At 51.7% G+C, this 12,305-nt stretch overlaps 1 protein-coding gene across 2 annotated transcripts in view; it reads right to left on the reverse strand.

Moving 5' to 3' along the window:
- Nucleotides 1-1,451: 1,451 nt before the first annotated feature.
- Nucleotides 1,452-12,305, reverse strand: part of FAM107A (family with sequence similarity 107 member A) — a 53,510-nt gene continuing 42,656 nt past the window's right edge. For both annotated transcript variants that reach the window (XM_010330941.3, XM_010330942.3), the window contains 3 exons: nt 6,980-7,154; nt 4,829-4,985; nt 1,452-4,307 (listed from right to left, as the gene is read on the reverse strand). In XM_010330941.3, coding sequence (XP_010329243.1) covers nt 4,200-4,307; nt 4,829-4,985; nt 6,980-7,154 — 440 coding nt within the window. In that variant the 3' untranslated portion in view covers nt 1,452-4,199. The remainder of the gene's footprint in view (nt 4,308-4,828; nt 4,986-6,979; nt 7,155-12,305) is intronic.

The following is a 12,305-nucleotide window of genomic DNA, read 5'->3' on the forward strand; positions in this document are numbered from 1 at the left end:
TTTGCCATTGACGGGGGCATTCTGCAAACCCAAACCAGGACCCGTGGTCTGGTGCGTGTGAGAGAGTGTGGTGCCGGCAAGAACGGGGGTTGTCTTGGCTCCCTGTTTAGGGCAAGGTCCGAAGCCGAAGCTACTGCAGCAGCCCTTTTGCTTCTCCACGGACTCCAGGCTTGGGTGATGGCCTCATCATCAGCCTCCAGGGAAGAGCTGACTCTCTAGACGTCCCTGTGGTGTGCAGGAGCCACACAGCGCTGATGTGGGTCCTCCTGGCATGATGCCAGTGAGGCCAGGCCCAGGTGTATTGATGAACGCCCAAGAGGGTAGAGGAGGGCTTCTGACCAAATAAACATCTGTAGGTCAGGGTGGAGACTGTGGAGGAAGGAGGAAGTTGGGGCCTTTTCTGGTTGTTATGGGCTGGGCCTGGGAAGAGGCAAGGTGTATTGCAGAGGGAGAAGGGGCTTCTCATTCATTCATTCAACAAAAACTTTGTGAGCACCTTCTCTGGGCCCTGTGCACTAGGGACTCAGCAGTAAATGAGAGAGACAAGAATCTCTGCCCTTATGGAGCTGGCATTATCATTAGGAGGGACACAAGAGACAAATTAGTAAAATACAGGATATGTTCAATGGTGATAAATGGTAAGGATTGAAAAAGAAGGCAAGGCAGGCAGAGGAAGGCTGGAGAAGTTGAGATTTTAGATGGGGTGGCTAAAAGGGACCCCATTTAGAAGGAGGGTGATGAAAGGCCTGAAGAAAGTGAGAGGGTGGGCCGGGCGGTTCTCGGAGGGAAGCATACTCCTGGCTGGGGAAGAGCAGGTGGGAAGGCATGGGGATGGGGCGTGCCTGGAGAGGGTAGGCAGCCAGGCTGACTGGGGCTGTGTGAGCGAGGGGGAGAGTGCAGGAAGGAGGTCAGAGGCTAAGAGGGAGCTGGACTCGCAGGCCCACCTGGAGTGCAGGAGATTCCACTGGGAGCCGGGGAGGGCTCCGTGCAGGGTCAAGTTCTGCCTTAGTCTGGAACAGGATGATTTTGGCTCCTCTGTTGAGAACAGGCTGTCGGGACAAGGCCAGTAGGGGAGATCAGCTGGGAGAGGCCACTGCAGTCATCAGGATGAGGGGTAGGCCCTGCATCTTTGTTCTCCACTGTGCCCCAGCTCGTGGCGTGCTTCCTGGCACAGAGTGGGTACTTGACCAATATTTGTTGAATGATGTGTGCACTAGTGATGTTCAAGTACCAGTTTTCAGACTCATGCCAGGCAGACTTTATGGGGAAGGTGGAGAAAAACAGATCCCAGGCACTGCAGTTGGGGATCCTGATCCAATAGGCTTCTGTTGGGAAAGTTGAATCTGGAATTTTAGCCCAGCCTGCAGGTAATTTTGGACAGGCAGGGACTGGCCTTCTGTGTCAGTTAGGGATAATTTTGGTTGCAAGTAACAGAGACTGACCAACAATGGTTTAAACAAAGAAGGATTTCTTTTATTTACAAGAGGAGAAGGATGGCTGCTGGCATTGGCTTGGTGAAATAGTGATAGGGTCAATGACTCTGTGATTCTCTTGGCCTTTTTCTCATGGTAGCAAGGTGGCTGCTGTGGCTCCAGGCATCACACCCTCAATCAAGGCAGGAAGAAGAGGGCCAGGGAGGTGTTAGGTCTGCCTATGTCTTTTATCAGAAAAGCAAAGCTTTCCCAGAAGACCCTGTAGACTTCCTCTTCCATTTCATTGGCCATAGCTGATCACATAGTCATCCTAAGCTGCAAAGGAGACTGGAACAGTGAGAATCTGAATTTACAGCCTCCACGATTGGAGTGGCTGGAGAGTTGGAGACGGGAATCGAGGGTGTCTACACGGCTGCCCTGGAGGGCGTGACGCTTGAGGTCCCATCTACTTCTCGGGCTTCATGGAATGATTTGTTGCCTCCAAGGAGCACTTCTGGGGACCACTGGGTGAAGCCCCAGGCATTCCCTTGGAGAGCCCTCGTCCATCTGGGACCCTCTCTCTTGCTTCTCTTCACATGTCTGAACAACACATGGACCCGAGGGCCGCTTCTTTGGGGGAAGTGGTGATCTTTATTTTAGGGATTGTGCATCTTCAGCGTAACCCTCACCTGGCAGGTGTTAAACAGCGTAACCACATTCTCAGCATGCCAGTCACGTTCAGGAGCCTCTCGGAGCTTGACTCGTACACATGCACACAGGTGGAATCTCTGCATGTACAGCCCTGTGCTGGCAGCACACACAGGAAAAGCATGACTTCGGTCCCCCTCAAATCACCCAGCTATGAGTAAGACCAGGACAATCCCTTTCCTCCTGACAGTCCCACGTTCGCCTCCAGGAATCGAAGCGCGTGCCAGTGGCCGCTCTTTGTGGCAGTTTTCGGGGAGTGGAAGGAGATGCTATTCCAGCACTGCTCTGTCACCTCAGATGATGGGTTTACGAAGCCAGAGGCAGGGATTTCAGGGGAAAAGAAACAGGCCTGGTTCATTCCCTAAATCTTTAAAAATGGGATAACAGCAAAAGGTTAAAATATGTGGGTATCACACAGGCCTTCTGAAGAAGAAAAATGGATGATTTCACTGGAGTTGGCCCAGGTAGGGGTTGGGAGACTCAAAGGGGCCAGTCCATAAATGTAGCAATGGGGTCTTTAAACCACTGTTTCTATTCCAGAAGCCTATTGGAAATTATTGTATATTTGCTTTCCATAAGACTGTAGGAAAAAGTAAAAAAAAAAAAAATCTTTTTCTTTTTTGCTGGCATTGCATCATAGCAGTGCGGTCACACTGGGAAGAAGTGCAGGTTGGCAATCGCGCACATCTCTGATGCAAACAGCACTTGCATGACCAACACAATTTGCTAGGCCAAAGTCTTCATGGGGAATCCCTGGGGTGGGAGTCTGGGTGGGGTGGATAATGAAGAATCCCTGGGTTACAGAGGTGAGATGGGGCCAGGTGTGTTTGAGAGGTGGGAATTCCTGGGGCATCAGTCCACGGGAGGTGTGGGGCAGCGATGGCTTCAAGGGTGATGTTTATTTATTTGTATTATTTGTTTTTGAGATGGAGTCTCCCTCTGTTGCTCAGGCTGGAGTGCGGTGGCACAGTCTTAGCTCACGGCAACCTCCATCTCCCAGGTTCAAGCGATTCTCCTGCCTCAGCCTCCAGAGTAGCTGGGATTACAGGCGCCCACCACCACACCCGACTAATTTTTGTATTTTTATTAGAGACGAGGTTTCACCATCTTGGCCAGGCTGGTCTCAAACTCCCGACCTCAGGTAATCCGCCCACCTCGGCCTCCCAAAGTGCTGGGATTACAGGCATGAGCCACGAGGCCTGGCCAATATTTCTAATATACACCAGCCCTGGGCACTCTGGCCCTGCTGCTCACAGCAGGGTCCTCACACCAGCAGCCTCCACCTCACCTGGGAGCTCGTTAGAAATGCAGGATGTCAGCCCCCGCCCCAGATCTACTGAATTAGAAGCTGTATTTTAACAAGACCCCCAGTGATTTTTGTGCACTATCAAGTTTGTGAAGCAGACTTCTAGGTGCAGGAAGGCGGCCACCCTGGCTGGGTGTGGTTAGAAGGCCTGGGCTGGGCGCAGTGCAGAGGGGACGATGAACGCATGGTGAGGGGAGAAGACCCTGAACAGCCGTCTGTGTTAGCCCCTCCCACGCGGCCGGGGTGCAACAAGGCCACCTGCCGTCTGCCCTGCCCTTCCTCCCCTCAGTGGCTTTAGAGGCAGGTGCCCTTGAAGCTAAGTTCTGCTGGCTGCAGGTAAAACTACAGGTGGGGGAGTTCTCTGAGACCTAGGAGCTAGGGTGCGTGGAGAAGCGGGGCCCCGGGGAGCCTCGGAGATCCCTGGTGGGAAGGCCTGGGCAGAGCGGAAGGCTTGTCAAGCCAGAGGGCTGCCTCTTCCTCCTCAATTCTGCCAGAAGAACCTCCCGTGCAAGGCTCCGAATCCCCTGCAGGGAGGGGTGCAGCTTTCCCTCTTGGAGCAGGACGGCTTGGGTGCTTGGAAGGAAAAGCCTGGGAGCTTAGGGCCCCAGCCTCCCAGGGAGAGCCAGGCCCTCTGGGGCGACACACTTCTACAGAAGCAGGTGGAAACATCACAGATGTCCTACGGCCTGGGGCCCAGGGCTGCCAGGTGCAGAAGGGCTGGAGGAGGGTGTCCAGGCCGGGGTGCGCGGTGGCCCGAGCCCCAGCAGCCGGCCCTACAGCGCTCTCTCTTCGCTGGTCAGCGTGGCAATTCTCCGCAGGTTTTCCCTGACTTTAATAAACTCGGGGGCGTGATCTTCTTCCTTCTCCGGTGGTTTTTCCAGCTGAAAGAAGGAGAAGCAGAGGAGTGAGGTGGGTGGAGCTATGGGGATTCCTACTCTGAAAACCCATGGAGTTGGGACTGAGGGCCCATACAGTGGGGAAACAGAACCAGCCTGGGGATGGGCTTTGCTGCCAGCCTGGTAGCTGGGGCACAGAGCATGAGACTGCGTTCTTGTGAAGTCTGGTTCTAATCACTCACCTCCTCTGGGCCTCAGGTTCCCCATCTCTCAAGTGGGAATGACACCTGGCTCGTCAGACAGTTATGAGAATGAAATCAGAATTAGCATGCAGGACACTGGGCCAGTGAGGAAGCTGAGGTTCAGAGAGGGGAAGCCACTTGCCCTAATGACCCAGCAAAGCAAATGGCAGAGGGAGGACTCAGGCCAGGGGTGGACTCATAGTCCAGTGCTCTGTCTGCTGACCCTCTTTCCTCTCACTGGCTGTGGCCACAGCAGAGCTCCTCCCTGGGTCAGGGGATCGCCCTGGAGGCTGCGTGGTCCCCCGCTGGGTGCCTGTCACCCACCTGGTTCAGCCTCTGCTGCCGTCTCAGCAGCTCCTGCTCAAGGGGGCACTGCAGTCGCTTGGCCTCCAGCTCCTCCTTCTTCTTCTTGAGGAGCTGGTTCCGCCGTCGGTGCTCCAGGACGCGCTGCAGCTCTGGCTTGCTGTCCACGCCAAGGCCCCTGGCGTGGGGAGGGAGGAGCCGTCAGGAGACCATCACCTTCCTGCCTCCCCCAGCCTCAGGGCTTCATCCTGCTGTGACACCACACCCTCCACTATTACCTTGTGCAACCTCCCTGTAGCCTTGGAGGTGGACCCGTTACTGTCCCATTTTACAGAGACGAAAACTGAGGCCTCTAGACCTGAAGTTACCAGTCCAAGTCACAGCTAAAGATGGGCCAAATGAGGCTTTGAACCCTGGCCTGTCTGACTGCAGAGACCAGGTTTTATGTTATTTCTGGTTATTTTCTCAGGATACGTTTCTAAAGGTAGAATTGCTGGGCCAGGCTCCTTTAAAATATTTTAGGTATATGGATCTCCCTGTGCCTGAGAAACGTTATCCAGTGTGTCCTCCTGTGAACAGTGGACAGGAGCATCTGTTTCTCCCCACCGTCACCAGCCAATCTTTTTATATTCGAGAATCTGGTAGGCATGAAATAATATCTGGTTTTCATTTGTTTCTTTGTCACATGGGACAACATTTGATATGTTTACCAGCCATTTGCATTTCTTCCTTTGTGAATTAACTGTATAATTATTTTTACAGACAAGCACTCGCTCTGTTGCCCAGACTGGAGTGCAGTGGCACAATCATAGCTCACTGCAGCCTTGAACTCCTGGGATCAAGTGATCCTCCTGCCTCGGCCTCCCAAAGTGTTGGGGTTACAGGTGTGAGCCACCATGTCTCGCTGTACTGTATTACTTTTGATTCATCTTTCTTTGTGGATTTTAAGAGACCTGAATATATTCTTTTTTTTCTGTATATGCGAGTTTTAAAAATAAAATTTATTTATATTGCAAATACTTTCTCTGGTTTATCTTTAAGCCTTTATTTTTGATTGTGGTGATGTTTTTTGATATTAAAGGGATGAGCCTAAAAGCTCTTCAGAGAGAATGCTTATATTATAATGCTAATTGAAAACAAAAACAAAAGCCACTCCGTGTTCAAAGTAACTGCGAGGATGTCGGTCACAGCTGACAAGAAGAATGGCAATCACAACCGGCTCTAATACCGGAGACAGCCAGCAGAGGGAGCTCTGAAAGCACTGCTGCATTCACGCTGTTACTGGTGAGCAGGAGTATTTCCCGGTCCTCCGGAGGTGGGGGGCTCAGCCTTCCTCTCCTCCAATTCACGTCCCATCAATTGCCCCATCCCAGCCCTGCCACCTCCCAGATGCCCCTCTGGCCTGTCTCTGTCAATGCTCACCACGGACTGCCAGGGAAGAGCCAGCCACCCTCCTGGGCCTCGGCAATATTCCTGCCCACTTCGGTATTGTGAGCTCCCCCATCCCTACACCTCACCAGGAGGGCCTTTCTGAAGCGCGATCAGACCTGTGCCCTCGCTGTAGACCCTTCCTCAGTCCATCCTCTGCCCTGGCAGGCACCGCACAATCAAAGCCCGAGGCACAGTGAGCAGTTCCTGTTTCCTGCTCATTTGCATATGCGGTTCCCTCTGCCACACAACACCCACCTCGCGGCCTGGCTGACTCCAATCCCCCTTCAGGTCATAGCTGAAGCAGCACCGTTCCTGTGAAGTCATTTTAGAACCCTCGCGGGTTCCTCCTCTGGGGTCTCAGGCCAATGCACCCATCCTACTGCCTGGCTGTGCACCTGTCCCTGTTAGGACAGGAACTGGGTCCCATTCATTCTTGCACCCCCAGGTCTGGACTCCGCGCCCAACACATAGTATGTACTCAGTAAATGTATCTGGAGTGTGGGCGTGAAATGGGTGGCTGGGCCAGAGAACAGGGCTTTTTGGGTCCCTCTGGTTTCCAGGGGCCCGCTGGGGATGGGGCCATTACAGGTTTTGCTGGTGATCATGTAGGGCACACTCAGCCCTCCTCAGTCTCCAGAAGCCCCAGGATGACAACCAGCCCTGCTTTCCTCCAGGGGCACCTCCCCAAGTCCCACAGGACCAGGTGCTTGCCGTGCCGGGGCCACAGGGCCTCATCCCCACCTTCTGTGGTTCATGAGCAGCTCCCGGTGCAGCTCCTGGTGACTCCGAGAGGCCTTCACGGGGTTCAGCAGCTTCTTGGGCTTGATGAGCTCTGGATTCCACTCTCTGTATTCCGGCCGGGCCATCAGGCCCCCGATGTCTGCCCGCTCCCTCTGGATCTCCGAGTACATGGAAGCTGTAGAGATGGGCAGAGGAGTTGCTCGGAGCTGAGCCTCTCATCCCACTCTGCCCCGTGGGGCACAGTTGAAGGAGAAGGTTTTCATGTCACATGGACCTTGGCCACTTGCTACTGTGCATACCTGGGCAAGCTACCTGACTTTCTGAGCCTTAGTTTCTTCACTTATAAAAACGGAAACCATGACAGAATGCATGCCCAGTGCTGTCAGAATTGGAGATGCTGTTTTTGATGTGTCTGGAGTATGGAAGTCAAGTGATAATGGGCCTCAAGGTACGGGCTGACACACACGAACTTTTGGCCTGACTTTGCAAACCACAGTTTTCCCCCACTATACATGGACTTATGTTTGAGTTTCTGTTTTTCAATGTGCTTTAACAGAAAAGAAAAAATGTATTTAAAAAGACTCATATGTACTTGTTAAAAACAATTTGGATGAATGCAGTGATAAAAAGAAAGTATTACCCTTTATTGTCTAACTCTCTAGCACAGTTCCAAATTCTCTTGCGGAACTGTTCAGCTTTTCATTTTCTTCACATCAAAGAGGAGAGGATGAAATTCAGAGACTGCTGTTCCTAATGGCAAAGGCATAGTTGTCAAACGTCTGGCCACTCAATGGCCCCAATTCTACCACAGCAGTTTCAAATCTGTCAGTTTACTTAAAATTCAGACACAAGGGCTACCTCTTCTGCAAACTGGCTCCTTATCCTTGAAATGCCCAAGAACAAGTACAGAGAGAGAGAGAGAGACAGAGAGAGAGAGAGAGAGAGAGAGAGAGAGAGAGACAGACAGACAGACAGACAGAGAAAGAGACTGATTAAAAAAAAAAAAAAAGGCCTAAAAGGTATAGACACTGCCTAGCCGTAAGCTGCTTACAGTGATTTTAGTGAAAATGTAGACAGTAGCTCTGCCCTCTTCATGAGTCTGGCTTTGCGTTCCTATCATATGCCAGTTCCTGACAGCTGGCAGTGTCTGGTCTGGAATGCTGTAGGTGATCAATACACATTTGTTGGTGATTTTCTTCACACAACTTTCACACAATTTTCTTCAATACAACTTTTGAAGTGTTCTTTGGTCTTGGGGAACCAGTGCCTTGCAGCATGTGGTTTTCATGTGACCACTGGGAACGTGTGTCCCCACTTGGAACACCAGGCATCAGCCCCCTCTCAAGGGCCACCATGTTGCCTGTGGACAGACTCATTTCCGCCCCCACACTAGGAAGGGGGTGAGAACCATTCCCTGCCCGAATGCAGTTTCGTGGATGATTGGGGATGTGTGAAAACCTGGAAGCGGCAAACAGCTTTTTGGGGTCGGGAAATACAAAGGAGGGGTTTGGCGGGGTGCACATTGCAAGGTGACAGGTTGGGAATGTAGGTGTCAAACGGGAGATTGTACTTTGCAATGGCGGCCCCCAGACCCATGTTTGGCTTTTCTATGATGACCCCTGGCAGGCTGCTGTTAGGAGGAGCAAGTAAGACCACATACGTAAAGGTGCTGTGTAATCTGGAGAAAGAGGTGATTATAAGGTATTTTGGATGTAGCCAGATGAAGTGTCAGAGCACAGACATGTTAATTCACATTCTCAGGACCATTTCTAAAATGAGAATTCTAATTAACATTTTTCTCATCTTTTTCATATGGCTGTTTGCTTTCAGGTTATATCCTTCATAATTTTTTGGTCCCTAAAAATGATCAGTATTTGCAGTTATTTTTAAATGAGCACTTGATATGTTCTTGTCCGTGGGATCAAGCTGCCTGGGTACCAGTGTATTAGGACGCCCAGATTCAGATTGGAGCTTTGGAATCTTCCCTCTTTGCTGCCTACTCCTGTTGTCAAGTGTCGCCCATCCTTGGACTGAGTAATTCTCAGCTATGCTGTTTCCTTCCTGTGACCTCAGCTCTCCTATTCAGCTCATGCCGCACTTTAATAACGACCTTGGCTCCCTGGCTATTCACCTGCTCTTAGTCCCTCTGTGCCCCCTAAATCTTCCAGAGCTGCTCGCTTTTCATCAGCCACACCATCGTTAAACGAACTCACTGTCTCTTGCCAGAGCAATAAAGCAGGAAATAGAATAAGTTGGATAACTTTAGAAAAGGAGAAGGCAGCCTTAATATTTGCATGGATATAGCGATATACCCAGAATTCCCAAAAGGATGAACAGAAAAGCATCTGGAATTGAGGGCGTTCGACAATTGTGGCCAGATACAAATTAAGTACATAACATCAGGCGCTCCTGCGTAATGGGAATGATCACTGAGAAAGTGCATAATTTAATAAAATTAGTCATGCATTCCACAGGTGTTCGAGTTCCTGTGATCTTCCTGGCACTGTGGTAGACACTGGACACAGAACTGAACAAGCCAGGTCCCGGCGCTCACAGAACCCACACTCTGCTAGGGAGGCCGACAGTCAGCACACACGCCAGCCAATGAAAACAGACCACAAACGGCTCCAGGCTCCCGTAGGGACTAAGGAGGGACCCGCTGCCAGCCAGGTTCGGGGAGGGCCTCTCTGAGGAGGTGACGTGACGATCTGACAGTTAAGATGAGGAGGGAGGCCATTTGGGGCCTAGGGAACAGCATGTGTGACTCATGTACCTTGAACAAGCTGGGTCTGTTCGGGGAACAAAAAGACACAGTGTGCTGGAGTGGTGTGAGCTGAGTGACGGGGAGGCGTCTGGAGTGAGGGTGGACGGGTGGGTTCAAGTCGGGGAAAGGCTTGCCTGATTCACTTTTAAAAAGGTCATTCAGGCTGCCGTGTGGGGAAACTGTCAGAGGCCTTGGGATGTTTTATGACTTCGGTTTCCCTCACTTCCAGTGGGTGGTCTCTATCTCTCTCTCCTGTTAAATTCCAGGGAAAAAAATCTCTGATTGGCCTGGCTGAGCCCTTCACCCCATGCCAGCCAGCAAGTGGGTTGGCTGCCCCAGGGCCAGGCAGTGGGGCTCAGTCGCATAGGGTCATCCTTGAAAGAGGAGCCCTGTTTGGTTTGACCTGTTGTCACTGTCTTGAAATTCCAAATGCAATTTGAACAAGTGACCCTCCTTTTTTACCTTGCACTGGGCCCTGTCAATTATGAAGCCAGTTCTGCACCCCAAGTCCCATCTTATGCCAGCTCTGGCTCAATGGTTTGCTCCAGGCCTTTTTTTTTTTTTTTTAAAAAGAATTAATTAAATTAGCGGTGAGCTGTGGATGATAGTGTTTCCCTGAGGCCAGGCTGGTGTGCTGGGTGAGGCACGAACCCTGAAGGATGTGGCTGGTGCCTTAGCTCAGAGCTGCAGGAGGAAAACCATTGCCTTTGCCACTCAGGGTGCTGAGCCCCAGCAAACAACCCCTGTGAGATCCACGTATGCACCTACGAGGAGTGGGGTGGGGAGGGCTTCTGGGGCTCTGCAGGAGTTAGAAAGCTGAGCCAGCTTTCCTATTATTCAACTGAGGCCTCTGGGAGGAGAATCTCACACAGGTCCTGTTATAAAAGAGATTACTCAACAAAGCACAGGTGTGAGGCCAAGAAAATCCAGGCTGTCTTGGGTGGTCAGCTGGGCCTCCTAAGGCAGAGGTCTGGGGTTGTTCCCAAGGCTGCTGGGCATCCCAAGAGATCCAAGACTCTGGGCTCCATCAGGGGAGTGGCCATGGAGGGCCAAGAGGGGAAGTGGGCATGAGACAGGTCCTCTCTGGAAAGAAAAAAGTGAACACCCAGGAAAAGAGCTGGCAGGGAGAGGGAGGAGCAGGCCAAGCAGGAAGGAGAAAGTTAAGTGGCTCGTTCGTATTCTTCATGGCTGTTAAAGAAATGCAGGAGGAGACAGACGGATAAGGAGGCTGGAGCCACTCAGACCTGGATTTGAATGTCAGCTCTGTCCCTGCCTCCCTACCCTCTGGAGCTAGAGCCTGGAAATTACAGTCTTTAGACCAAATCCCACAGCCCTGAGACACACCATGCCCATTTACTCTCTATGGCGGTTTCCCAGTGAACAGCAGAGTTGAGATGGGACAGCTGCTTTTGAGCTGGTGTTTCCTCCTCTGCAAAATGGGCATTACTGTAGAATCCTCCTCTGTGAAGTTGTGGCATCATAAACGAGGTGATACTTGCAAGGTGCCTGGCCAATGCCTAGTACAGAGCTGAGCGCTTGTGGCTGGCTACTGGGGCTGCCACATACAGCAGGCTGGTTGTGCACATCACAACACCAAGTCCTCGACTCCCATAGATTAAACTGGGAATGGTGCCCCTGGAATGGCAGGGTGACCACCCTGTCAGCGGCTATTAACAATCACTATTAACAAATCCCATTCCTAGTCCTGGAGGGAGCCTTTTCATCCGCAGAAACTGCACTGGTTAAATCAGTGGATCTCAACGTGGCTGCATGTTAGCGTCACCACAGGAAGTTTCAAAAATTCCAAGGCCTGAGTCCCACCACAGGGATTCTGATTTAATTGGCTTGGGGACACTGCTTGGCCTTGGGGATTGTTTAAAGCTCCCCAGGTGATTCCTAGAGTCAGCCAACTTTGTAAATCATGGAGTTAAAAAAAAAACCTGAAACACAAACTTCTTTGCCTCGGCTTTGAGTGATCTCAGCTGACTGTAGCTGGCCTGGTTATGGTGAGCAGATCTGATTAAGGTCATAGTTCTTAGCGGCTGTGTGACCTTGGGCAAGTCTTTAACCTCTGGGACTCTTCTCTGTGGAATCGTGATGCTGTGAAGATTGGATGAGCTCAAGTGCTGGGCATGGGGTGGAGGCCACCAGTAGGTGAGAGCTAAATTGAGTGTCTTGCATGACTATAGGACGGGCAAATAATTCTCACTTAATATGCAGACTATGGGCCTGATGTTTTTCCTGGGGTGGGGATAATAAGGAATCCGAAGAGAAATTGGGAGCCCCTTGCTTGGTTCCTCCCTGGTTCCTCTGTGGCCCAAGAGGCCCCACAGCTCCTTGCCAGAGGCGCCACAGGACCTTGGCCCCATACCCAGCAAGGCTCAGCTGGGATCACTGCTGCTCCCAGGGTGAGATTGCCAGGCCACTGGGGTATGCATGGCTAATGCAGGGTGGCAGCTTTGAAACGAAACACTGGTGCTCCCATCCACTGGTGCCCTTACCCCCCAGGAGAGAGTAAGGAGAGACAGAACGGGAGCTGCACGGATGGAGTCTTGGGGCCCT

Source organism: Saimiri boliviensis, chromosome 8 (genome assembly GCF_048565385.1).
Source record: "Saimiri boliviensis isolate mSaiBol1 chromosome 8, mSaiBol1.pri, whole genome shotgun sequence".
NCBI lineage: Eukaryota > Metazoa > Chordata > Mammalia > Primates > Cebidae > Saimiri > Saimiri boliviensis.